Source organism: Dipodomys spectabilis, unplaced genomic scaffold (genome assembly GCF_019054845.1).
Source record: "Dipodomys spectabilis isolate Male_0828 unplaced genomic scaffold, ASM1905484v1 ptg000004l, whole genome shotgun sequence".
Classification (NCBI taxonomy): Eukaryota; Metazoa; Chordata; class Mammalia; order Rodentia; family Heteromyidae; genus Dipodomys; species Dipodomys spectabilis.
The window spans coordinates 1075012-1102346 of record NW_024870681.1 but is presented as its reverse complement, the minus strand read 5'-3'; the positions used below and the strand labels follow the sequence as shown (position 1 = coordinate 1102346).

Here is a 27335-nt window from a genome sequence, read left to right as displayed (position 1 = left end):
CTGTTTTGGTATAACACACATCAGACTAAGACATCTTCATTTAGCACATTTAAGATCATGGAGACAAGAGAAAGTTTCACTTTACACAGCTATTGTTCATTTTCCAGGCACCATTCAGCGTATGACAGCATACGGAGCCTAATGTCATAGTTTCTCTTTGATTTCAGTAGTTACTCTTTTTTTAAAGAACTTATAAAAAATCCACTTTACCTTTCCTAATTAAATTTGTTTTTGCTATAGTTAGGTGTAATATTTTTATAGATTGTACTTTTTGTCATTGTTGTTGGTTGTAGAACTTGAACTCAGGGACTGGGCACTTTTCCTTGAGCTCTTTCATTCAAGGCTAGCCCTTTACCACTTTGAACCACAGCTCTGCTTCTTGTTTTCTGGTGGTTAATTGCAGATAAGAATCTCACAGACTTTCCTCTCTGGGTTGGCTTTGAACCCATATCCTCAGATCTCAGCCTCTTGAGTAGCTAGGATTAACAGGTATGAGCCGCCAACACCAGTTTATTAAATGTATTAATACTGTTTTTTTTTTTTATGCCTACCTGAGGCTTGAACTCAGGGCCTGGGCACTGTCCCTGAGCTACTTTTGGTCAAAGATTGCACTCTACCACTTGAGCCACAACTCTACTTCTGGCTTTATTTTATTTTATTTTTTTGTAGTTTAGTGGAGATAAGAGTTTCAGGACTGGGAAGGTGGCTCAGTGGTAGAGCGCTTGCCTTGCATGCATGAGGCACTGGGTTCAATTCCTCAGCACCACATAAGCAAAAAGAAAAAAGCCAGAAGTGGCACTGTGGCTCAAGTGCTAGAGCGCTAGCCTTGAGCTGAAGAGCTGAGGGACAGCACCCAGGCCTAGAATTCAGGCCCCACAACCAGACCCGCCCTCCCCCCCAAAAAAGAAAAGAATTTCAGACTTTCCTTCTCCTGGCTGGCTTTAAACCTCAATCCTCAGATCTCAGCCTCCTGAGTAGCCATGATTACAAGCAGGAGCCATCAAAGCCCACCTTAATATTGTTTTCTTATAAATAAACTAATCTCTACTAAAACCATATTGATCTGGTAACTCATGCTTATAATCCTAGTTAAGTCAGGAGGCTGAAATCTGAGGATCATGATTCAAAGACAGCCATGCAGGAAAGTCTGTGAGTCTTAACTCTAACTAGCTACCAAAAAGCTGGACATAGGAGGTGTGGCTAAAGTTGTAGAGCACCAGCTTTAAGCAGGAAAAAAAAACAAGTGAGAGTGTGTGAGGCCTTTTGTTCAAGCCCCAGAACTGGTATACACACACACAGAAGAGACAAGGAGAATGAGAAATGTTTAGTGGGGTAGGAGGAAAATTACAAGAAAGTGTTGTCCAATATTCAAGTCAAGAAAAATAATTGTTCCCTGAATCGTTGCCAAGAAGCAGATGATGAAGACTGGGTATTAACTAACGAATTTGAAAATGAAAGAACATAGCCGGGTGCCAGTGGCTCACGCCTGTAATCCTAGCTACTCAGGAGGCTGAGATCTGAGGATCATGATTCAAAGCCAGCAGAAAAGTCTATGAGACTCCAATTATCTCCAATTCCACCAGAAAACCGGAAGTGGTGCTGTGGCTCAAGTGGTAGAGCACTCGCCTTGAGCTGAAGAGCTCAAGCCCCATGACCGACCAAAAAAAAGAAAAAAAGAAAAAGAAAATGAAAGAACATAAGCTTGACTAGAAAAGTTTTGGTATGATCAAAGCACAATTATATACAATGACACATTATTTTGTGTAGTAAATAAAGAACAGTTTGGGTGCAGTGATGAGGACAGAGCCATCACTGGAAACTATATTAATTTTTATGGGCTTTTCTATATTTTCTGAACGTTCTACAATGCACTTTTCTTTTCCCTCCAAGTACAGAGGTTTGAACTCAGTGCTTTTTGCTTGCTGGGCAAGTGCTTTACCCCTGAGTTATACCTCTAGCTCACTTTTTGCTGCTCCTGGATATGCACCAAGGTACATCTATTTTAGGCATTACCATAACTGAGCATGCCACCATGCCTAGATTCTTCCATGAGCTGGAGTCTTGTGGATTTTTTGGTTGGAGTGGCCTTGAACCATGATCTTCCCAAGCCCCATCTCACACATAGACAGGATTACATGGATGATCCATGCATGCACTTTTAACATCAGAAATGCAATCAATACCCACAGTTTTCACAATTATTTTAAAAAATGTTTGTACATTAAAATCAAATTCTCTTAAAAATGTTTTCCTATGGAACATCTTGTTCCTGAATGGTAGTGAATGTGTACAATGTAACTGTTCTTAAAGCTGAAGGACATCTAAACTTTCTTAGTTTTATTCTCTGTCCTAAAAAGCTTCAGTGAGAATATGATTTCTGACTACCCTTCTCAAATGAAATCTCTTCTTCTTTTCAGGAGGCAGGCTATGTTTTACGCAACATGATGGTTGTACCATACAAGGGTCTAACAGAAATCCACACGAGGCCCCCTACCATCTCCAGGAAAGCCTGCATCTTCAGGTATGAGATATGTCTGTTTTGTCTGACTTCAGAACACATCCCCCAGGACGAGATAGATCTGAAAGACATAACTCTTATTAGTATACTACCTCTTAGTAGTATACTAATTCTTTGCTAATTATACACTAAGTATTCATTCTAAAATCTTATTTATTATTTTTTAGTTAACACGCAGAAAAAATTTAGTCACTTTGCTTGCATCCTAGAAGGATTTGTTTTCATTTGTGCCAGTCCTGGGGCTTGAACTCAGGGCTAGGGTACTGTCCCTTAACTTTTTTTGCTCAAGGTTAGCACTCTACCACTTGAGCCACAGCTCTACTTCCAGTTTCATGGTAGTTTAGTGGAGGCAAGATTCTCATTGACTTTCCTGCCTTTGAATCTTGATCTCAGATCTCAGCCTCCTGAGTAGTTAGGATTATAGGAATGAGCCACCAGAATCTGGCTAATCCTATGAGGTTTAATAACTCATATATTATAATCACTAGCATAAAGGTGCTACAGAACAACTCTAACTAGAGAATCAGTTCCATGAAAACCTGTCTCTCACTGAAGCAGATGCTGATGATGCTCTGCCCAGATCCCCAACATGCCTTTTTTTTTCTTGCTGGCTGTTGTAGGTACTGCTGCAGGTAACAACTCCTCACAGTGTAACTTTCTCTAGAGTACCCTTGAGTGATGGATCCTCTTCCCAGTAGGTACCTAAGAGTTATCTCAACACTCTCCCACTACCCCAAATCACTACCCACATCCAAAACAGTGTAGAGCAAAACACTGACTAATGCCAGCATGTAAGAGACTCTTCCTTGCCTCCAGGTAGGACAGATGTTTTTTGTCTGTCCTGGGGACTTGAACTCTGGGCCTGGGCGCTGTCCCTGTACTCTTCAGCTCAAGGCGAACGCTCTACCGCTTGAGCCACAGCTCCACTTCCGGTTTTCTAGTGGCTTATTGGAGATAAGAGTCTCACCGACTTTCCTGCTCGGGCTGGCTTTGAGCCGGGATCCACAGATCTCAGCTTCCTGAGTAGCTAGGATTACAGGCGTGAGCCACTGTGAGCCACGGTGCACGGCTCAGATTTTTTTTTTTTTTTTGTACAATTGACTTCTGTGATCTCCCTCTTGGGATGAAGCTGGAACTAGACTGAAATTACATTTGTGCATGTCTTCTCTTGTTCCCTACACTGCTTGCATCTGTCCCTCGTAGGTATCCCCAGAGAGCACTCCCTCCATCAATTATTTGCATCTTTGCCTCAGGGTTTGCTTCTAGGAAACCTAACCAATTGCATGCATCAGTCATTCATTCTAGCATTCCACCAACATGGGCAAACAGAACACCAATACTATACTTATTTGACCTCCATATAGGTATAGTATAAGTACATGGTAGAGACAGTGAAGCAGAGCCTTATAATGCAGAGTGACTTGCGTTATATTACTTTAGAGTGAGTAGTCAGGAAAGGGCAGACAAAGTGGCAGATGCTGGTTGTTCACACCTGTAATCCTAGCTATTCAGGAGGCTGAGATCTAAGGTTCCAGATTCAAAGCCAGCCCAGGCAGGAAAGTCTATGAGACTCCACTAAACTAAAAAAAAATAACAACCAGAAGTAGAGCTGTGGCTCCAGTGGTAGAACTCTGACCTTCAGCAAAAGAAGCTCAGGGACAGCACCCAGGCCTTGAGTTCAAGTCCCAGAACCAGCACACACACACACACACACACACACACACACACACACACACACACACACACACACACACACACGAAGAGCAGATAAAGCTTGATCCAGCTGAGCCCAGCTAAGGGATAAAAGCATTGGAAATCAAGGGGTGCAGTGTTCCATACAAATGAAACAGCAATATATGGCCTGGTGGGCTGAGATGGACACAAGCTATAGAATAATTCCACATGTTTGGGTGGGATGTTGTGATCAGCCTGATGTTTAATACCCTGATGTTTGTTTGGGATTGGTTTCAGAGATTTCCTCTTCAAGTGTACAGACAGTTCAGAAGTTATATTGGCCTCTGCCTGTGGAGAAACACATATAGTAATTCCACTTCGTGAAAAAACAGGAGAGGCTCTTGGAACCCTTGATGTTAATATCGGCAAGATAAGAATGTTATTTTTTCAAGAATATAAAGATCTACAGAAAATGACGAAGATGATCCAAGCTGCCTGCTATGAACTACTGGAGGAATTAACTGGAGACACACAGAAAAACTTCGTCTTAGGTATTGTGAATGTGGTGACAGTCTGGATTCATGGGTTTAATAGGTTTCTGGAGAAATCACAGAGACTGACTGGGATGAGGGATGTATTTTCTTTTTCATTTGCTTACTTTTTCGGAAGCAGTGGGGTTTGAAACTTGGGGTCTTGTGATTGCTTAGCAAGCACTCTACTGCTGTAGCTTCTTGTATCTAAAAGATGCATTTTGTGAAATGCATTCTTTCCATATATAGATCTTTCCATATGAAAGAAATCCTATTATCCAGGTCTAACCTGACAAGTATGGGCTGTAAACTACAGCAAAGGGCAGGGAATTACTTTATCCTGGTTAGAGCCATATTGTTTTAGAACTGGAAAAACTCATAAAGGCAAGATAGAATTAACATTAGGTTAGATAGCACTAACTCATGTCTACATTATTAGCTACTCAGAATGCTGTAGTCTCAGAATTGCAGGTCAAAGCCAGCCTGGGCAGGAAAGTCCATAAGATTCTTCTCTCCAATTAACCAGCAAAATAAAGCCAGAGAGGAGCTGTGGCTCAAATGGTAGAGCACTAGCCTTGAGTGAAAAAGCTAAGAGACAGTGTTCTGGCCATGAGTTTAAGTCCCAGTACCAGAGTTCATGTGTGCATGTGTGTGCACACACATGCGCGTGCATACACACACAGAGAAAGAACTAGCACTAATAAATTCCTACCATGTGTAAGCACTTTTTCCCCCAAGACTGGAACTTGAACTCTGTGTCTGACACTTTCTTTTCTTTCTTTTTGAGACCAAGACTAAAACTCAGTATCTGGCAATTTTCTCACTAGCAGGTGCCCTACCACCTGACCCACACTTCCAACCCCAAGCACTTTCAATACATCTTTTCAAATGACCTTGGCATAACCTCCTTAGGTGAATTGTTGCTTGCCCATTCAATAGGAGAGGAAAGAAAGCTCAAAGAAAGGAAGGAACAAGGGGTGAAAGCTGAATTTGAAACCCAAGTTTGGGTGCTTTTGCTACAATATTACACAGGAATAAGCAATCAGGACATCACATTTTACAGAAAAAGCTTTAGCTAAGCCCACAGAGCCTTATCCAAGACTCAATAGCAAGCAAGCAGCAGAGCCAAGACCAAATAAGTCCCAGTTCCTGAAGCTCCATCTCCCCAAGGCTACTCTTAGCACAATACCAACTTAGAGCAGGGGGTTGGAAGAATACATGGAAACCCTTAACTCGACTGAAGTGAATTACAGGAACATGCAAGTACCATTATTAAGTAGCAAAATTTCTAGCCATTATATAGAATGGGATAAAGGAGAAAACAACATGGTGGTACCAGCCTGTAGTCATAGCTATTTGGGAAACTAAAGCAGGAAGAATACTTGGCTTGGGATTTCAAGACCAGCCTGGTCAACATAGAAAGATTCCATCTCAGCAAAAAGAAAGCAAGCAAGCCAGGCACTGATGGCCATACCTGTAATACTAGCACAGGCAAGAAAGTATCTGAGATGATTATCTCCAATTAATCACCAAAAAGCCAGAAGTAGACTTGTGGTTCAAATAGTAAAGCACCAGCCTTGAGGAAAAAAAGCCAAGGGATAGCACCCAGGCCCTGAGTTCAAACCCCAATATGAGAGAGACACAGACAGACAGAAAGCAAAGAGACAGAGAGAAAGAGAAAGAGAAAGGACAAAGAAGAAAGGATAAAGAGACAAGAAATGAAGTGAAAAAATGAACATTTATTAATGTTCTGAGTCTAAGCACTATTGCATACAACACCCAGTTGAATTGTCACAACCCACCAAGGAAGTAGGGATTACTCACTAGAGGGACAGGATATTCAAAGAGACAATAAAACTCATAAAGGTGAGAGGATGGGTTCAAACTAAGGCCTAACTCTGAAACCCAACTTTTTAGAAATAGAGGTAAACTCAAATGATGATATACCAGCCTTAAGTTAAAAAAGGCCAGATGAGAGCCTCTGCCCTGAATAATTCAAGCACCAGGACCAGCGCACAAAATAAATATATAACTACATAAGATTCAAGTTTTTGTCTTTTCTCAAAGCCTCCTTCCTAAGAGCATTGGTTATAATTCTATTTCTATTTTGTTTTCATGTCAAGAGAAGTTAAGATTGTTCAAAATCTTTTTTTTGCCTAAAAAAATAATAATATGTATTATACTAGGCTCAGAATCCTCTGAAAATTAATGTATGTGATTGACCAGCAATGTGAGATGTCATTCTGTTATTCCAGAGATGGAAAGATTAGGGGAAGTGCAGCGGGCAGGAATTCTGTTCTTCCGGATCATGCTGCAGGAGCTGAAGCAATGCCTCCAACAGCTTGGTTCCATGGACTTTGTGTCGCTGATACTCTATGATCATGAATCTCAGTTAGTGTTCAACCTTCCTCAAGACAAGGCACAGACGTGGGAAATCTGGGTAAACATCGTACAAGACATCCTGAGAGGAGTGATCTTATTCTTTCATCCCGAGTTGGAGCTTTCACAGGACCTCGCAGATTGGGATGCCTGTAAATTTGTATGTGGTTTTTATTTTCTAAATTACTCTTTTTATTGAATAATAACCTATATAAATTCAGGTATGCAAATCATAAATAGTACAACCTACAGGTGTACAAATACAAATGTACAAATACATTATGTTTTCATATCTAGATCAAGATACAATATTATCTGGGTACTAGTACCTCACACCTGTAATCCTAGCTCCTCAAGAGGCTAAGATCTGAGAATTCAAAGCCAGCCTGCTCAGAAAGCCCATGAGGCTCTGATGTCCAATTAACCATGAAAAAGCCAGAAGTGGAGCTGTGGCTCTGCCCTGAGTTCAAACCCTAGTATCCTCACAAAAGAAAATACTGACATCCCCAAAGCCCTCCTTTGTACCCTTTTCCCAGAAATCTCCATACACCAGCCCACAAACTCCAAAGGTAACCATCATCTTTTTATTTTCTAAAACCATAGATTATTTCCCCTCACATTTTTATTAGTGCATACTAATTGTACAATGTGGGAGTTTTGTTGTGATATGCCATATAAATTATACTTTAATAATATTAATTCCCTCTTTTGCTCCTTTGTATCCTTATAGAGTGGGTTTACCTTTTAAATACATTTTATTTTATTGTGCTGGGTGTTTTTTTTTTGTTTTTTTGTTGTTGTTGTTGTTTTTTGGGTCCGGTCGTGAGGCTTGAACTCTGGGCCTGGACACTGTCCCTCAGCTCTTCAGCTCAAGGCTAGCGCTCTACCACTTGAGCCACAGCGCCACTTCCGGCTTTTTTCTTTTTGTTTATGTGGTGCTGAGGAATCGAACCCAGGGCCTCATGCATGCAAGGCAAGAGTTCTACCACTGAGCCACCTTCCCAGCCCAGTTTACCTTTTTAAAAATGTATATAAGCCAGGAACTTGAGGCTCATACCTATAATCCTAGTTACTTAGGAGGCTGAGATCTGAGGATTGTGGTTCAAAGCCAACCCAGGCAGATAAGAGTGTGAGAGATGTTTATGTGCAATTAACCATCAGAAAACTGGAAGTGGCACTGTGGCTCAAAGTGGTAGAGTGTCAGCCTTGAGCAAAAGAGTTCAGGGACATCGCTCATGCTCTGAATTTAAGCCCCACAACTGACAAAAAATATATATAAATGAAATTATGTACACTGGTGAACTGGGCATTATATTTTGACTTGCTAATGATCCCATAAATTTTCTTTTGTTCTTTGCTCACAGTATATTAACCACTATTTAGTTGAGAAAATTTGTACCTTGGACCCAACTTCTAACGATGAAGAAATCATTTCAGAGACCATTGCTAATTACATTAAAGGTAAATTTCCACTTAAGCCACAGTAACTTTCCACTTACATCTATACCAACAGCAATAAAACACAACTGTAATTATAAATTGTTTATTAGAGCAAAGAAAATGGCTCATTTCACTTTTAGGAGGAAATAGAAATATGCCAAGTACCAGTGGCTCACAACTGTAATCCTAGCTACCCAGGAGGCTGAGATGTGAGGATCATAGTTCAAAGCTAACACAGGCAGGAAAGTTCATGATACTCTTAGTTACAATTAGCCACCAAAAAGCCTAAAGTAGAGCTGTGGCTCAAGTGGTAGAATGCTAGCCTTGAGTTAAAGCCCCAATACTGGCACAGAGAGAGAGAGAAAAAGAGAGAGACAGACAGACAGACAGACAGACAGGTTGCGGGCAGGCAGGCAGACAGGCAGACAGACAGATAAACAGATAGAGACAGAGACAGATACAGAGAGACAAAAACAGAGACAGAAAGGAAAAAAGAAATGGTTCTAAATTCTCTGAAAGGAGAGACACAATCTATAATCCCCCAAAAGACACTATTTTATACATGAAAATCCAAAAGTACATCCAATCTCCATTTATTGATGACATGTGCATTATTAATTTAAAAATGTCAAGTATCTGAGCACCACTGATTCATGCCTGTAATCCTAGCTACTCAGAAGGGTGATATTGAGAGGATGGTGATTAGGAGCCAGCCGAGGCAAAAAAGCACAATAGCTCACACTCCTGTCATCCCAGCTATGTGGGAGGCTGAAATGAAGATCATGGTCTAGGTCAGACCAAATTAAAAAGTTAGCAAGACTTGATGTGGTGTCATGTGCCCTGTCCCCAAATAACCAGTAGAAAGAAAGAAAGGAGGGAATAGAAGTGTGACTCTGCTGTATAGTGCCTGCCTATCAGATAGGAGGTGCTGAGTTCAAAACCCAGTACTGGAAGGAAAAAAAAAAGTAAAAGTATGTGGGCACATACCCATAATCCCAACTATTCAGAAGACTGATGAAAAATGATTACTTGAGTTCAAGACTTTGAGACCAGACTGGGTAACCCAGAGAGAACCCACCTCAAAACAAAACAAAACAAAATAACCTAACAGACAGGGATTGCAATGAGGCTTTGAACATTAAGCAAAATGGCTATTTTTTATCTTTAGCTTCTTTAACCAACGAAAATAAAAAACCATTAGTCTATATAAACTTGTAACATAGATATTTGGGTACAGAAGAATCAGTAGGGCTTCAGAGCAACAATCATACCTGCTAGAAAAGATGATAATCAATTTGTCCACAGAGAATAGGCCACATTATAAACATACAGCCAAGTGCTGGTGGTTGGTTCATACCTGTAATCCTAATTACTCAGGAGGCTGAGATCTGAGAATCATGGTTCAAAGCCAGCCTAGGCTGGAAAGTCTGTAAGACTCTTATATCCAATTAACCACCAGAAAATCGGAAGTGGTGCTGTGGCTTAAAGTGGTAGAGCACTAACTTTGAACAAAGAGCTCAGGAACTCCCAGGCCCTGAGTTCAAGTCCTATGACCGACAAAAAAAGGGAGGTGGGGGGAGGAGAAAAGAAAAAGAAAATGAAATTATCATTGAGGACTTGAAATCTAGAGGAAATATTTTATCAGTGTTCCTGGCCTGCTGGTGATGCTCAGCATCACCTAATTGCTTTTCCTCTTCATTTTGGGAGTGTATTAAGTCCCCTGCTATGACTTCAAGGTACCTCTGCCATCACATGTGACCAGTTTGTCTGATTAATACCCTCTCTGAATCCCTGCTCCACTTTGGTCCTCACCAACCTACTACTCTCTCAGCCTAGAGCCAGACCTTGTTGTCTGAGTTCTTTGTATGTGTCCTCTTGCAGTAATGTTATCCTTTTTCTTTTCTTTCCCCCATATTGGAGTTTGAACTTAGAGCCTCATATTCTTGGTCAGCTTTTCTTTGCTCATGGCTGGCACTCTACCACATAAGCCACACTTCCAGTTGCAGTTTTTTTCTGATTATTCAGAGAAAAGAATCTCAAGATTTGTCTGCTTAGGTTGGCTTCCAAAGGAAGATCCTCAGATCTCAGCCTCCTGAACAGTTGAGATTACAGGCATGAGCCATCAGTGCCTGCTAATGTCCATGTCCCTCTGTCAATAGGAGCAGAGGTTGAGAGCAGGTCTCTTTATTCTTCATTTTGCAGTCTTTATAGGCATTGGCTCTCTGCCCTTAGGCTCAGGAGAGATTTGGCACTTTCTGTGACATTGTACCAGAGTTTTGAGGGAATTTCTTCAGGCTTTGCCTCCAATTTTCTCAAAACACTACCTCTTTCTGTCATATACTGCCCCTCTGCCTCAGAAAACCTGCAAAATTCTATTTCTCTGTTTGTCTAGACTTTAAACAAGCCTGGATGATTCCTGAGCAGGAGCAGCTTGCTTCCCAAGTGTCCATGTTCCCCACCCTTTCTGCTTTCCAACAGTGCCCTCAGATGGCATGAAATATAACTGCAATTAACAGAGCATGAGCTAGAAGCCACAGTAATCACCCCACAGGCACCCCTATCACCACCTGCAAGCAATCACTAAGGGCAATCAAGAAAGTTCATAGGATACCCACATGCCACTTCTTTCTTCCTTCAGGTGCAATTAACATTAGAAATTGTAAGCTCTGGGGTTGGGGATTTAGCTCAGTAGAAGAACAATTGCCTGGCAGTACAAGGTTCTGAGTTAGGTCCTCATCTCTGGGGGGAAAAAATTGTAAGCTCTAGCATGAGGGAAGGGAAAAGGGCTCTTTGGGATATCTTTCTGTTTGTGCCAGAAAAAAAATCTTCTAGCAGGACAACCTATTGTTACTCAAAGTTTGACTCTCCGGCAGCTTTAATAAATTAAAGTTTATTTTAATTAATTAAGGTTTCTGTTCAACGCCTTAGCCACCATGAAAAAACAACACCAGTAGTGTCTGTGGGGTCGACCTGGGATGGGGAGGCATTGCTGGACTACATAGCAGAGTCCAGCCCACCAAGTCAGCCACACAAATGATGTTACTAAGAGGATGGAATTAAGGCAGGCAACACGTCCATATTATCTTAGATTTTCTGCTGCTGCCTCTCACATTCACTCTAGTTTGAGAAAGGAGCATTTTTTGTTTGTTTTGGCAGAACTCCAAGCAGCTGTGCCTTGCCTATTGATCTGTGAAGGCAGCTTTGCTCAGCAGGCCTGGCTTCCTCTGGCTGTGTTACTGAGTTTGAATCCTGACATGCTTCCCTGTCGGGTATTCTGTGACTCCAGGGACCATTCCCAGCCACCTGTGTACTCAGTCCCATATCAAAACTCTGCTATCCTGTTAACTCTGCCTTAGAGACTTCTAATAGTCTCTTCTATCCAGAGACCTTATGGTCTGATCCAGCTTGCTGGGATCTGTTTTCCCCATCTGCATTGGACCTCTGCAATCAGCCTCATCCTGTATTTTTGTTCTATGTCCCCCCACCTCCCAGGAGGTTTGGATGACTGTTGCTTCTCATAGGTAAGAAGAGCTAGCTGCCATTGAATCACTCTGAGGTCTAGAGCCTTTTTTTACCTTCTCAGGCCTAAATTCAAGCATGTAAAAAAAAATCCCAGACAATGGTCATGGCAGGAGTGGCCCAGATCCTCCACTCCTACAGAAAACTCAGGGTTCCCCCTATGTCAAAACAGCCAGCCCTTGGTGCTAAGCACTGTCTATCACAAAACCCCTACATCTACCTTAACCAAATACCACCATGGTCCTGCTAGAGTGACAGATGCCTTGCCTTCAGAGGGCAGAACTGCTGTACTCACAGTCCTGATGAACTCCTGTCTAAGGTTCACCTTCTACAGGAGAGGTTTCCCTAATTGCAACTGTCACCATCATGGAGTTCTAGGGTGCTACCCTCCACCACCACTCCATTACGCAAATAAGACATGCAGACAAATTTAAAAGACTTTTATCTCCAACTAACCAGCAAAAGGTTGGAAGTAGAGCTCAAGTGGTAGAGCCCCAGTCTTAAGCAAAAAAGCCAAGTAAGAGTATGAGGCGCCAGGCGCCGGTGGCTCACACCTGTAATCCTAGCTACTCAGGAGGCTGAGATCTGAGGATCGCGGTTCAAAGCCAGCCCAGGAAGAAAAGTCCGTGTGACTCTTATCTCCAATAAACCACCAGAAAACCGGTGGCGCTGTGGCTCAAGTGGTAGAGCGCTAGCCTTGAGCTGAAGACCTGAGGGACAGCGCCTAAGCCCAGAGTTCAAGATCCATGACCGACAAAAAAAAGAGTATGAGGTCTTGAGTTCTCAAGTACAAGTAACAGCAAAGAACTTACTTTGTATCTACTATGTGGATTTACATCATTATTTTTAGGCACTTATCCCTTGATGGATCTGAGAGTTTTTTTCCTTTTATGCTATGAACATTTATTTGTAAGTGTTGGTGTGGTCACATGTCCTTGATATTCTTGATTATATACCTTAGCAGTCAAATTGCTTTCCTATGTTTAATTTTGTATGCTTAACGTCTGGTGGCTGTTGAGAAGGCTAGAGCCTTTCTGACTTCCGATTCCATGCATGATGGCTTTTTGTTGGTTTTAGTTCTCTTCAGAAGCTGTAGAATCATCCCTTTATCCTCAGGGTTGTCAGCTGCCTTGAGATGGTCTACTTTCCCCTATTGATCTGGATTCTTACTGGGGTTTTTCAATTGTAAAGCTCAAGCATCAACATTGCTACTTAAGGCTGTGCAATTTTGTTGTTGTTGTTGTTGGTCATGGGGCCTGAACTCTGGGCCTGGGCGTTGTCCCTCAGCTCTTCAACTCAAGGCTAGCGCTCTACCACTTGAGCCACAGTGCCACTTCTGGCTTTTTCTGCTTATGTGGTGCTGAAGAATAGAACCCAGGGCTTCATGCATGCAAGGCAAGCACTCTACCACTGAGCCACCTTTCCAGCCCTAAGGCTGTGCAATTTAAGTTTTATACACACACACACACACACACACACACACACACACACACACACACACACACACACACACACACACACACACACACTGTTCTCCTAAGGAGATGAGTGGGGTCAAAAGCTAACCAGGATTCCATTCCCCATACTACATACGTTAGCTTGAAGCTGGTCTGCTTGCTCTTTGCATCTTTTCCTGCTTCACAAGCTATGTGTCCAGCATGCATTCACTCTGGGGGTCTCATTTACACAAATGTATCCTAGAGGCTGGTGGTAGCTCATATCACATCTTTGTAACTCAATGGCTCTCTTAAATTTAGTCTTTAAAATCTTTGTTTTTCCTGTCTAGTAGAACTCTTGCTTAGCACATCTAATGCTCTATGTTTGACTGAAAAAATTCTTTCTGTTTTTCATCTTTTTTGCCCTTTGTGAAATTCTTTCAGCCATCCCTCTTTGCTTTGTCTTTCTTCACATTTTAGTTTCTTTTTTTTTTTTTTTTTGGGGGGGGTGTCCAGTCGTGGGCCTGAACTCTGGGCCTGGGCGCTGTCCCTCAGCTCTTCAGCTCAAGGCTAGCATTCTACCACATGAGCCACAGTGCCACTTCCGGCTTTTTTTTTTTTCCTGCTTATGTGGTGCTGAGGAATCGAACCCAGGGCTTCATGCATGCAAGGCAAGAGCTCTACCACTGAGCCACCCCTTCCCAGCCCCGAAACATTTTAGTTTCTAAGATGGTAATTATTTCTTGGTCTTTTCTCTCTCTTTCGTTTCTCTTCCTCCTTTATGTTTTAGTATGTGGGTCTCTGTGTCTCAGAGGTTTTATTTCCTTCTTAGATGTCTTGTCACCTGTAGGGGTTTATATTTAAGAATGACAGCCTGAGACTTTGACCATGGTTCAAGTGGTAGAGCATTGCCCAGCAAGCAAGAGGTCCTGAGATCAAACCTCAGTATTACCAGAGGAAAAAAAGTGACTCAAGAGACAGAGGAAGGATGATATAGTCTGAGGTTGGCCCAGTCAAAAGCACAAGATCCTATCTAAAAAGCAAACTAAGAACAAAAATGCTTGGGCAAGCTCATGTCCCTGAAGGCCTTTCAATCCCCTGAACCACCTCCAGAAAGAGGGGCAGGGGAAGAGCAGGAAAATGGACTTCCAACATCTAAACCTCTGGGTTTTCCATCATGGCCTGTCAGCTTCGTCTAAAGAGATTCTTCCAGTACCCTGGCCTGGAGAGGAGCCAACCTATTTTCCAATGTTTCAGAGGCCCAATGAGGGAAGCCCAGGGGATCTCAGTATTCAGTATACATGCCCGCATTCCTGGTTTTAGAGTAGTATTCTCCCACTGTGTCTGGTTTACTATAGTCCAAAGACTTTCTGTCACCCTCTTTGAGATATTACTTGAGTTGAGGAGGGCCTCAAAGACTATTGTGGAATCCTACCTTCTATTCTAAAGGAGAGCTTTAAGAAAGGTTTTCAGAATTGATATACAATAAAAAGAAAAGGAAATTTGTGAAATTTATGTAATCAATAAAAAATTATTTTAAAAAAGGAAAAATACTGTTGGAGGGCACTAATTGAGAGTGTGAACAGGGATAAATGTGGTCACAGTGTTTTATATACATGTATGAAAAAGATGCTGGAATTGTTTTCAGAAGAAGGGAGACTGGATAAGGGAGAGTGATGGAGGGAGGTGAGGCTGATAGAGTCCACTGTATGCATGTATGGAAGCGTCACAGTGAAGCCCCTTCTTGTACAATTAATATAAGCTAATAAAGAATCTTTAAAAAAAAAAGAGGAAGCGGTAGCAAAAGAATGTCATGACCTGAGATGCTTTAAGGAGCACTCTGCCGCTGTGATGAATCCAATCAGAGGAGCTGTTACAGGGATTCAGATTCCATATTCACCCATGAATGTGGAAGGGGGTGGTCATGGTATACATAGTATATTTGAAAACATAAAACAGAATATATCTTGACAGCGTGGGTATGGCATGCAGGAGAAAACAGAGGAGCCAAGGTTGACTCATGGCTGGGAAAAATGGAGTTGTCATGGACTGAGCTGGAGAACAATGTAGGCGAGGCAGGCTAAGGAGAGGGATAGGGTAGGAATGAGGCCTTCTGATTCTGACAAGTCAAGTTTGAGAGATCTATTAGATCTCCAACTGGGGAAGTGAATAGGTAACAAGATGAGTAACTCTGGAATTTTGGAGCAAGCTCTAGGCTGGAGATGTCAAACTGATGATATCCCAAAGGAGGGAGAAGAAATCAAGTAGAGACAATTCTTTGAATGCTTTGACACAAAAGGAAGGTAATGTTGAGTGGTGTGGCTCATGTGGCTCATCTGAGGATTGGGATTTGATGCCAGCCCTGGCAGGAAAAGTCTGTGAGGCTCTTACATCCACTTAACCAGGAAAAAGCCAGGAATGGAACTGTGGCTCAAGTAGTAGAATACTAACCTTGACCAAAAACGCTTAAGGGACAATGCCCAGGCCCTGAGTTTAAGCTCCACTACACACACACACACACACACACACACACACACACACAGAGCAGGCTTGGGGAAGCAGGAGAGTTTGAGACTAACCCAAGTCCTGCCAAGAAAAGAAAAGAAAGACAAAAATGTTGTATTTAAGATAGGAGAGGGAATAGCACATTTGATTCTGATGGGGGATACTCCTATAGAAAGCCTGATGACATGTTGGAGATAATGAATCCCTGAAGCCATGCTTTCAAGCTGATTAGATGGGATCTTGTTGAATATCACCTGTTTGCCTTGGAGCAGTTCCAGCTTCTGCTAGTTCTGGTGACCTCAGTGTTCTCTTTTACTCTCTTGTATGCAAGTTTTGGACAATAAATTTATGACTACCCTGGATCTAGCTCACCAATGGAGGAACTGGCTTAAGATGATATGCTAGATTAAGTGGGTTCAGATGCATAAGTAGATGTGCTTCTGAGACTAGCGTCATCGTCATTCCTCTTCTCCTCCTCCTCCCCCTTCTCCTCCTTTTCCTCCTCCTTCTCCTTCTTTTCCTTCTTCTCCTCCTCCTCTTCTTGTTTTTTCTTTTTTTTTTTTTTTGTCGGTCGTGGGGCTTGAACTCTGGGCCTGGGCGCTGTCCCTCAGCTCTTCAGCTCAAGGCGAGCACTCTACCACTTGAGCTACAGCGCCACTTCCGGTTTTCTGGTGGTTTATTGGAGATAGGAGTCTCACGGTCTCTCCTGCCCAGGCTGGCTTTGAACCGCGATCCTCAGATCTCAGCCTCCTGAGTAGCTAGGATTACAGGCGTGAGCCGACGCCCGGCTCTCCTCCTCTTCTTGCTCCTCATCCTCATCCTCTTCCTCCTCCTCCTCCTTTTTTTCTTCTTTTATGCTGGCACCAGGGCTTGAATTTAGGACCTTCATTTCTTGCTTTTTTCTGCTCAAGGCTGGTGCTCTACCACTTGAGCCACACCTCCACTTCTAGCTTTTTGCTGGCTAATTGAAAGTAGGAGTCTCACAGAGTTTTCTGCCCAGGCTGGCTCTGAACTACACTTCTTAGATCTCAGCCTCCTGAGTAACTAGGATTATAGATGTGAGCCACCAAAACCTGCCTGGCAGTTGTCTTTTAATGCTTCTGTTTGTTACAGTGATGTTGGAAGCAGGGTCACCAGTTAAAGTGAGGAGGGGATAGAGGTTGTTGGAGCCCTGGGGAGACAGTAGTAGGAGCAAAATAATGGTGCTCCTCTTTTCTTTTTCTGATCTCCCCACCCTTGTGGGTTGTATACTCTTATTGAACAGATTGTTAGCTCCTTGTACATGGCAGTAACATTAGGTGATTTAATCTTGGAGTGATTTAGGAAATTTGACACAAGAGAAACAAGAACTAAAATTGAAAGAGCTAATGAAGGAGAGGAGTATTTAGGAAGTGCTGATGATCTCTGGTTAGTAGGCAATTGGAAAGAGCAGTTGCACATTAGCTTTGAACTTGAATCTTAAGTACCTCATTCTTTTTGCTTTGCCCATCTTTACTAATTGTCTACAATACCCTAAGGATTTGGTTTAATTAATTCAGTGTTAAAGCAGAGATCCACAGTGGAGTTTTAATTTTAAAACATCCTTTTTATAGTCTCATGTTCCAGCACAATAAATTCCCTGTTTAATTAAAAGTGTGATTAAACTAGAACCCACAAAATACCATTAATAAAGGGCTGGTTTTTTTTTTAAATAGATTCCTGAGCAGATTCAAAGGTTGACCCAGAAATTTTTATAGCTTAGATGTATTTGAATAATTTAATATAGGCTTTAATAGGCCAAAGCCAAAAAGGCATAATTTCTTGTGATTATTAAAGAAATAAAAGTAGAATATGTATTTGAAATAATTGCTAAGTCGGTGCGAATAGACTTTTTGGTGTTACTCTGCAAATATCTGGCATCAGTCCACCACAAGATGGCAGTAACAGTCAACCATTAAAGTGTAACCCAAAAGCTCAGGAGGCTACTTTGGAGAAATCAGTCATTAGAGTGTTTATTGACACAAACATCTCTGTAAAGGACAGGGGAACAGGAACCACTTCCCAGACTGTTGGAGCTCTTTTCCCTGGCAACAATAAGGCAGGAAATAAGCAACAAGAGCTTATGAAAGAAAGCAACCTCACTCCTCATCTTCAGGTCCTTGAGTCACCATGGAGATGGTGACTAGCTTAGTAATGGCTGCAGATTAATAATGGCTACAGATAGAACTCTGCTGGCTGAAGCTCAGCTAAGAAGAACGAACGTGGCAATGCTATTATTGGAACAGAGTTCCTAATAGGCTCTGGAAAGGCAGAATAAAGCTGGGGAAGCCACAGCACTGTTTTATCTTTAAAAATTGGGACTGGCTTTTCCTAGGGTGAACCTATATTTTATGTGATTTAGATTCGTAACCCTGGAACACTAAGATAATCAAAATGATCTTTGGAAATCTGTAACATTACCTTGTAAAGTTTCCAGAAAGCTAATTAGTAAAAAGAGGGATTATGACAAAGGTACCCTTAATCTTTTAAGTATGTATTTTGATTGCTCTAGTATTGCCCATAAAATGAGATAAATGATGTATTTTTAATGTATTCTTATGACTGGCATCTGTTTTTGTTTTTCATTCATTATCATCACTAATGTTATTGAGCTATAGTCTGGAAAAATGTTTATTATTTGAAAAAACAAATTAAATTACGCTTTAATGTTATTTTAGTTCAACATTAGTTGAACACTTACCATTGAATGGAGAAAAACAATGACTTTGTGTTAGAGAGAATCTTGGAAAATTAATTATATCCATATGTTTTAAGTTGGCTTCAAATAAAAATGGAGACTTATGAATATTTCCCATGTTTTATGTGCCTTCCTATGACATATTGTAGCTTTTGTCATAGAAATAGTTCTGGCAGACTAAATCTAACTCAAGCAAAAGAACCTTGTTCTTTGTGTTGATAGAAGACAGAGAAAGAAAACACATTGTTTTTAAAGTCTAGTAGATAATTGTGGTTGTTAATAAGCTATTGGATAGACTTTATAGTTAAAACTTACATACTATGCCTGACTAGTCTCAGACATTTTTAAAGAAATAGAGTTATTATAGTCTCTACAACTGGGGCCCCTAGATCTGTTAATCTAGAAACTAAACTTACACACTATGCCTGACTAGTCTCAGACATTTTTAAAGAAATAGAGTTATTATAGTCTCTACAACTGGGGCCCCTAGATCTGTTAATCTAGAAACTCTATTTCTACAAAAGTCACCCTAGTTGGAAAACAGATTCTGGCACACTTGAGATTCATCAGATTGCTCAAGTCCAAATTGAACTCTCTATTAGTATGTTGGTGCCCAGACTGGAAGGAAAATGTACCAACTACCTGGAAAAGGAGAGATCACATGGTGGGTGTCCTCCCAGAGATGTTTTAGAGACAAACCCTTATTACATTCCAGCAAGTGATAGTTTCTGCGAAACTGAGTAGAGAAAATAGATCAGGATGTTGAATGTGTATTATGGTTTTTAATAAATAGTGGTGAAATATGTATTTAAAAAGCATAATAAGAACATTTATAAGTCAGGCACTGGTGGCTCAACCCTTTATTCCTAGCTACTCAGGAGACAGAGATCTGAGAACCCAGGTTCCAAGCCAGCCTAGGCAAGAAACCATAAGACTCTTATCTCCAGTTAACCACCAAAAAGCCAGAAGTGGAGCTGAGGTTCAAATGGTAGAGTACTAGCCTTGAGCAAAGAAGCTCAGCCACTAAGTTCAAGCCCCGTGACTGACAAAATACAACATACACATACAAACAACAACAACAACAACAAAAAACTGGTAGCTGACACCTTAATCCTAGTAAGCTATTCAGGAGGCCGATATCTGAAGATCATGATTCAAAGCTAGCCCAGGCAGGAAAGTCTGTAAGACCTTTGTCTCCAATTAACTACCAATATGCAGAAATGGAGAGCTGAGTCTCAAGTGGTAGAATGTTAGCCTTGAGTACAAACACTCAGGGATAGTGCTTAGGGCCTGTGTTCAAGCCCAGGATTGGCACCCCCCCAAAAAAATTTTTTTTATGTCTTCCTGTTCCCATTATATATTCCCACAACAACATAATAGTATTATCAATTTGGCATTAGTTTCATGCATGATTAATTCATTTTCTGTGTTTTTAGAATTCATAACAGTATAATACTATTTTCCAGGTTTTAAAACTTTTGAAAATTGTATCCAGATGTACATAACAATCTATACCATACTTTTTGGGTCCAATATATGAGATTTATCTATAATTTTCTTGATAAGTCACTAACTGCTATGTAGTATTCCATTAATATGAACATTCAAGATGTATCTACCTACTTTCTTATAATTACATATTTAGATGAAATTCTGCTGTGGTTTTCATCCAAAATATATCTAATGAAGTTAAACTGTAATATTAGAGCTTATATTTTGTGTGAATGTGTGGTCCTGGGGGCTTTATCTCAGGGATTGGGTGCTGTCTCTGAGTTTTTTTTCCTTTCTCAAGGCGAGTGCTGTACTACTTGAGCCACAGCTCCATTTTTGGCTTTTTGGTGGTTAGTTGGAGATAAAGAATCTCATAGACTTTCCTGGTCAGGCTGGCTTTGAACCACAATTCTCAGATATCAGCCTTCTGAGTAGCTAGAATCACAAGTGTGAGCCTCAAGCACTGGGCTAGAACTTACTACTTTAATAATGAAAGCACCAAATTATCCACACTAATTTCTGTTTGTTTGTTTCTTTCTGCAGGTTATTCTCGTATCCAAATATGGGAATTAGGTAATATTGTCATTGAGCTTTTATACCACTGGATTCACATCTGTTTGGCTCTCATAGACCTAAAGAAAAAAGCAAATGATGGATTTACACCTCCCTTGCCCTGCAGGAGTGAAAAATCAAACATAGTCAGAAATGGCAGTGACTAGTTAATGGACTTGGTACAGCATTTAGGATGCTTTGATCATGTTCAGTGTTGTTGGTTAATTATAAAATATTTTCAACAGAAAGGAAGGCTGCACAGACATCTTCTCATAGACATTTATGTCAGCACTTTCTAAAAGCACAAGTGCTACCTAAGGAGAAATTTTATGTAAAGTAACCACTGAAGGTCACCATAACCAGTAACATATTTAAGTATGTTCTAGAATATATTTTGAAAGTTCTTTTTTAGTTTAAGCTTTGTATCTGCCATGAGGTGATTTGGTGGATAGAGCGGTTTTATCTTTTTTCTTTTTTGAAGGTCCAAAGTAAAGGAAGATGGGAGTATTTAGTGGTGGGAAAATTGCAATTTTACATTAAAAGAGTACCAAATAATAAAGATTTTAAGAAACAGAATTGTTTTTCTAATTTTTCAGACTTAACTGAATACCAACACCATTTTCCCCCTTGCTCCCATCCCTCCATTCTCTTTCCCTTTCCTTAAAAGTCCTTCAAATGAGGGGCTAGGAAGGTGGCTCTGAGGCCCTGGGTTCGATTCCTCAGCACCATATAAGCAAAAAGAAAAAAGCCGGAAGTGGCGCTGTAGCTCATGTGGTAGAGTGCTAGCCTTGAGCTGAAGAGCTGAGGGACAGTGCCCAGGCCCAGAGTTCAGGCCCCATGACCGTACACCCCCCCCCCCCCAAAATAAAGTCCTTCAAATGAAAACTAATTCTTCTGGAAAGATGTTTGTAGTGGCATTGTGGCTCAAGTGGTAGAGCACTCAGCTTGAGCTGAAGAGCTGAGGGACAGCACCCAGGCTGAGTTCAAGCCCCATGACCAACCAAAAAAAAGTTTGTGATTCACAGAAAAAAGAAAACAGCATTTTTTTACATGACCAAAAAACCCCTCAAATTTGAAAAGTACAAAAGAAATGATTGCTTAAAGCTTGTTATTGTGACAAACTTACTACTACTCTGTTGTGAGATTTCATCTTCACAATATCTGAGTCCATTTTTTAATAAAAATTTGGGAAATTAATTTTTTTATTAGGTTGACAAAATGTGATGTGTTGCAGACATCTTATAATTGGAGATTGGCAGTCTCTTTTAACCTTTTCTGATAAGGTGGTGGTGTTATTACCAGGCCTCATATCTCCAAGGATCTGAGGCCCAATTCTACTTATCAGCCCATTTCATATTTGGAGAAGGGCATTTTCGGGCATTTGCAGCATATCTAGAAAACAATGTTTTTGAAGATATTAAACTGATAACCATATATCCTGATGGCTTCAGAACAAGCTTATAAAGAGTTCACTATGAATAAAAATGGCATTTTAAGCAGTAAGGAAGAATTTTGTAGAATGCTAAGTTTTGTTTTGTTGCTGGTACCAGGGCTTGAGCTCAGGGCCTCACATCTCCGCTTGGCTTTTTTGCTCAAAGCTCATGCTCTATCACTTGAGCCATGCCTCCACAGCTCAGGCTTTTTACAAGTTAATTGGAGGTAAGTGAATCACAAATTAGTCTGCTAGGGCTAGCTTTGAACCTTAAGCCTCTTGAGCAGCTAGAATTACAGGTGTGAACCCCCAATGCTCAGCTTAACTGTTTAAACAGATTAACTGTTTTTAACAGTTAATCGTGGGAATGAAGTTAACAAAATGACCTATAGCTTAATGATAGAATACGTTTTCATAGCAGTTTAACTTGTTTGAAGTATTTTACATACTAGCTCACTTGATCCTCTCATTAATCTGTCAGACAGGTAGTCCTGAAGCGATCTCCATTTATCTATATATGGGGGAACAGGTCCAAGGAGTGAGCAAACTGCCCAGCTACAACAACTAGTAAGAAGCAGGGTGCATCTAGCTTGTTCTAATTTCTGCCTTATTAACCTTTCCACTAGCCCAGACATCTCTCTGAGTCTAAGAACCACTACCGCTCCAACTACTTTCAAGTGAAATGGCCAACCCCAAAGGTTGAATTGATTTAACCATCATTCAAATAAAATGCTGTCCCTTAACAAATACCCAGAGTTTACTTTTCCAGTGAAGGGATGTTATTTATTCTTGATGAAAAATGCAATAGAGAAGCTGGGCAGTGGTGACTCACACCTGTAATCCTAGCCACGTAGGAGGCTGAGATTTGAGGATCAAGATTTAAAGCAGCCTGGGCAGGAAAGCCTGTGAGATTCTTAGTAGCGCTGTGGGTTGCTTAAGCTTGTGCCTTAAAGTGAAGAGCTCAGGACAGTGCCCATGCCCAGAGTTCAAGCCCCATAACTGACTAAAAATAATAAGTGCAATAGAGATAGTATCTAAATTATTTTACAAACCTCTAAATCCATTTAACAGATTTGTTGACTAACGTATATGTTTTAGAAGCTTAGAGAATTGGATTTTTACTGGATCTTTTCCCAAAGCATGTTAGGGTAGGAATATAGACTATCCAAATTACTTTCTTTTATAATTATGCCTCTCCATGTGTCAGGGACAACATGATATTTCAAAAGAATGACAATGGAATCTCAAAAATACCCCAGGATCTGGGGCTATAGCTTATTTAAGGTACTTGTCATGTGCAAGGCCCTGCATTTGATCTCCAGTACCATAAGAAAAAATAAAAATAAAGAAGCAATTTCTACTGGCTCTTTTAACAGCTTTATTGAAATATTTTATATGCCTTACAACTGACCCATCTGACATGTGTCATTCAATGGTATTTGTGTTCACAGAGCTGAACAAACATTGCAGTAGTCCATTTTAGAATGTTTTCACCAATCCCATAAGAACTTTACATCCATCAGCAGTGATATCTCAATTTCCCCTACCTCCTGCTCTAGGAAGCCATGAATATTCTGTTTGCTGTATGGGTATTCCTATGTGGACATTTCACATAAATGGATTCATGTAGTATGTGGTCTTCTATGCCTGGCTTCTTATTCCCTTTAAATATGATCCATCAATCAGTTTTCCCAAACTTCCCCTAACCCGCTAATTCAGAGAATTTCCTTTTCATACATGAGGTTTATGAAATCCAACTCCCTTAAAATCCCACCTCTGAAATGGAAACAAGAGGGTTTTTTTCTTTGTTGTTTTCTTTTTGTCTTATTCATTTATCTGTCTTTGGGAGGTTAAAGGGAGGAGGGAGACACATAAATGGAGGGACAAAGGGTGAACAAATGCAGTTGTTGAAAATGAACTACAACTCTGGGTTCTTACTCTCCCCTACATAATCGTTATCATAAGACCTCTCAATTGACACGGTAGTTGCCTTAAGCAGGAGTAATCACACATGGTAGGCATTTGATCTCGTGGTTAGTCATATTTTAGCTCTTCTCCATCTATTGTCTAAGCTTAGACTGCTTACAGTTTCCAACTGATAAGGCACCCCTCGACAGTCACATTTTGTTCCACTAAACTCTGACTCTCCAGCTTGTAGCTCTCTGAATTAAACTTGACTGCTTGCCAAATCAAGGCTAACATGAGGTAGAAAAGAAGCAAGACAGGAGAAACAAGAGCCAGGAATTCAAAGATGAACATATTGTTTCATTGAATAACTTGATTGAAAGCACACAGGGACTTCTTTACTCCTTGATTGTTCATATTCCCACAATGAGCTGCAACATATAATTTTTTAGTCGGTAGTGGGGCTTGAACTCTGGGCCTAGGTACTGTCCCTGAGCTCTTCAGCTCAAGGTTAGTGCTCTACCACTTGAGCCACAGTGCCACTTCTGTTTTTTTCTGTTCATATGGTGCTGAGGAATAGAACCCAGGGCCTCATGCATGCAAGGCAAGCATTCTACCACTGAGGCACCTTCCCAGCCCCATGCAACATATTTTTGTTTTTGTTTTTTGGTTGGTCGTGGGGCTTGAACTATGGGTCTGGGCACTGTCCCTGAGTATTTCAGCTCAAGACTAGTGCTCTACCACTTGAGCCACAGTGCCACTTCCGGTTTTCTGGTGGTTAAATGGAGATCAGAGTCTCACAGACTTTCTTTTTTTTTTTTTTGGGTCCGGTTGTGGGGCCTGAACTCTGGGCCTGGACGCTGTCCCTCAGCTCTTCAGCTCAAGGCTAGCGCTCTACCACTTGAGCCACAGCGCCACTTCCAGCTTTTTTCTTTTTGCTTATGTGGTGCTGAGGAATCGAACCCAGGGCCTCAGGCATGCAATGCAAGAGCTCTACCACTGAGCCACCTTCCCAGCCCCAGTCTCACAGACTTTCATGCCCGGGCTGGCTTTGAACCGTGATCCTCAGATCTCAGCCTCCTAAATTGCTAGGATTATAGGTGTGAGCCACCAGCAGCCAGCTGCAACATATAATTTTTAAAAGGCAATTTAAGAGTACAGAATTCAAATGAAAAAAATCATTATCCAGGATATTGAGCTGTCCCTAAGGTAATTCTGTGTTAACAATTCTGCATGCACCTTTAGAAAAAAATCCTGATGAAATCTGAAGAGCTAAGGGATGGTGCCCAAGCCCAGAGTTCAAGTCCCACAACTGATACAAATACACACAAAGAAATCCTGGTGAGGCTGAGAAGGTGGCTCAGTGGTAGAGTGCTTGCCTTGCATGCCAGAGGCCCTGGGTTCAATTCCTCAGCACCACATAAGGAAAAAGCCGGAAGTGGCACTGTGGCTCAAGTGGTAGCGTGCTAGCCTTGAGCTGAAGAGCTGAGGGACAGCGCTCAGGCCCAGAGTTCAGGCCCCACGACGGGACCCAAAAAAAAAAAAGAAATCCTGGTGATACTAGGGTTTGAACTCATGGCCTCACACTTGCTAAGCTGGTGTGATGCCACTTGAGCCAAGCCTCAAGTGGCTTGCTGCTTAGTTTGAGATAGAGTCTCACAAACTTTTCTGGCAAGACTGGCCTCAAACTGAGATCTTTTTGCTCTCAATCTCCTGAGTGGCTAGGAATGAGCCACCAATGCCAGACTTCCCCATTCACTGTTTCTTTTTTGTCAGTCATGGGGCCTGAACTCTGGGACTAGGCACTGTCCCTCAGCTCTTCAGCTCAAGACTCGCGCTCTACCGCTTGAGCCACAGCTCCACTTCCCACTTTTTCTGCTTATGTGGTACTGAGGAATTGAACCCAGGGCCTCATGCATGCAAGGCAAGCACTCTACCACTAAGCCACCTTCCCAGTCCCCCATTCACTCTTTTTAATTAAGCAAGGTAGACAGCCCTGAGCAGGGGCATTATTTTTATAACTTATTATTTTAAGCAAAGTAACATAAGCTATAGTTGAGTCATCCTATTGTACACGTTTAGTGAGACCACAGCATTTCCCAATCCCACTGTTACCAGGACTGGTAAGGCTCCAGGGAAGTCTCCAAAAGGGGGCCTCTATGTGGTCTTTGAGTACTGGATATGTGAAGCTGTTGCAACAAAGAATCTTAGGCTGTATGTGGTGGGGGAATGCTTGAAATTACAACTACCAGAGAGGGGTAGGTAGGAGCATCACTGTTTGCAGCCAGCCCAGGCAAAAGCTCAAGATCCTATCTGAAAAATACCTAAAAAGCAAAAAGGGCTGGAGGTGTGCTTGAGTACTTGCTCAGCAAGCATAAGACTCAGGGTTGAATTTTCAGTACCTCCAACCAACCAACATAAAAAGTTACAAAAACTAGGACATACTAAACTGGATGCTGGTGGCTCATGCCTATAATCCTAGCTACTCAAGAAGTTGAGATCTGAGGATCACGGTTCAAAGCCACCCTGGGCAGGAAAGTCCATGAGTTTCTTATCTCCAATTAACCATCAGAAAACCTGAATTGGCACTGTGGCTCAAATGGTAGAGCACTAGCCTTCAGCTGGAGCTCAGGGACAGTGCCTAGGCCCAGAGTTCAAGCCTCAGGACCAACAAAAAATCAAAACAAACTAGTACATACTGAGGTCCAGATAAGAAAGTTTAGGAATGAAACCAAAGACAGAGTACACACCCTCAACTGTATTTACCATAATTCTCTCTTTGAAATCTACGCGTGTGGTATCAACAGTTATTGGGGGTGGAGGTGGCGGGGAGGAGGTTTTAAATCAGAGCTTCCAACTTGTTAAGACATTCCACTGCTGGAGCCATGCTTCCAGCCCTCCAATTTCTTTTCCACTCCAGAAAAAGTGAAAAAACATACAGGAATAACTATAAAATGGGTGCAGTGGTTCATGCCTACAATCCTAGCTACTCAAGGAGGCTGATTCAAAGGATAGAGGTTTGAAGTCAGACCAAAGAAAAGTGTGAGATTCCATCTCCGAAATAACCATGCAGGAAGTGGCCTGTGGCTCAAGTGGTAGAGTGCTAGCCTTGAGCACAAAGAGGCTCAACAACAGCAGCCAGGCCCTGAGGTCAAGCCCCAGGACCGGCAAAACAAAAAACCAAAACCAAACTAATCCAAAATAACCATGCAAAAAAGGCTGGGCACTGGTGACTCAA

The 27335-nt window shown here is 41.5% G+C and overlaps 1 protein-coding gene across 1 annotated transcript in view; it reads left to right on the top strand.

The window, feature by feature from the left end:
* Efcab5 (EF-hand calcium binding domain 5) overlaps positions 1-21296 on the top strand; it is a 102539-nt gene extending 81243 nt beyond the window's left edge. Inside the window, exons 19-23 of the mRNA XM_042694418.1 lie at positions 2418-2521; positions 4490-4743; positions 6978-7261; positions 8466-8562; positions 20752-21296. Coding sequence (XP_042550352.1) covers positions 2418-2521; positions 4490-4743; positions 6978-7261; positions 8466-8562; positions 20752-20927 — 915 coding nt within the window. The 3' untranslated portion in view covers positions 20928-21296. The remainder of the gene's footprint in view (positions 1-2417; positions 2522-4489; positions 4744-6977; positions 7262-8465; positions 8563-20751) is intronic.
* Positions 21297-27335: the final 6039 nt, after the last annotated feature.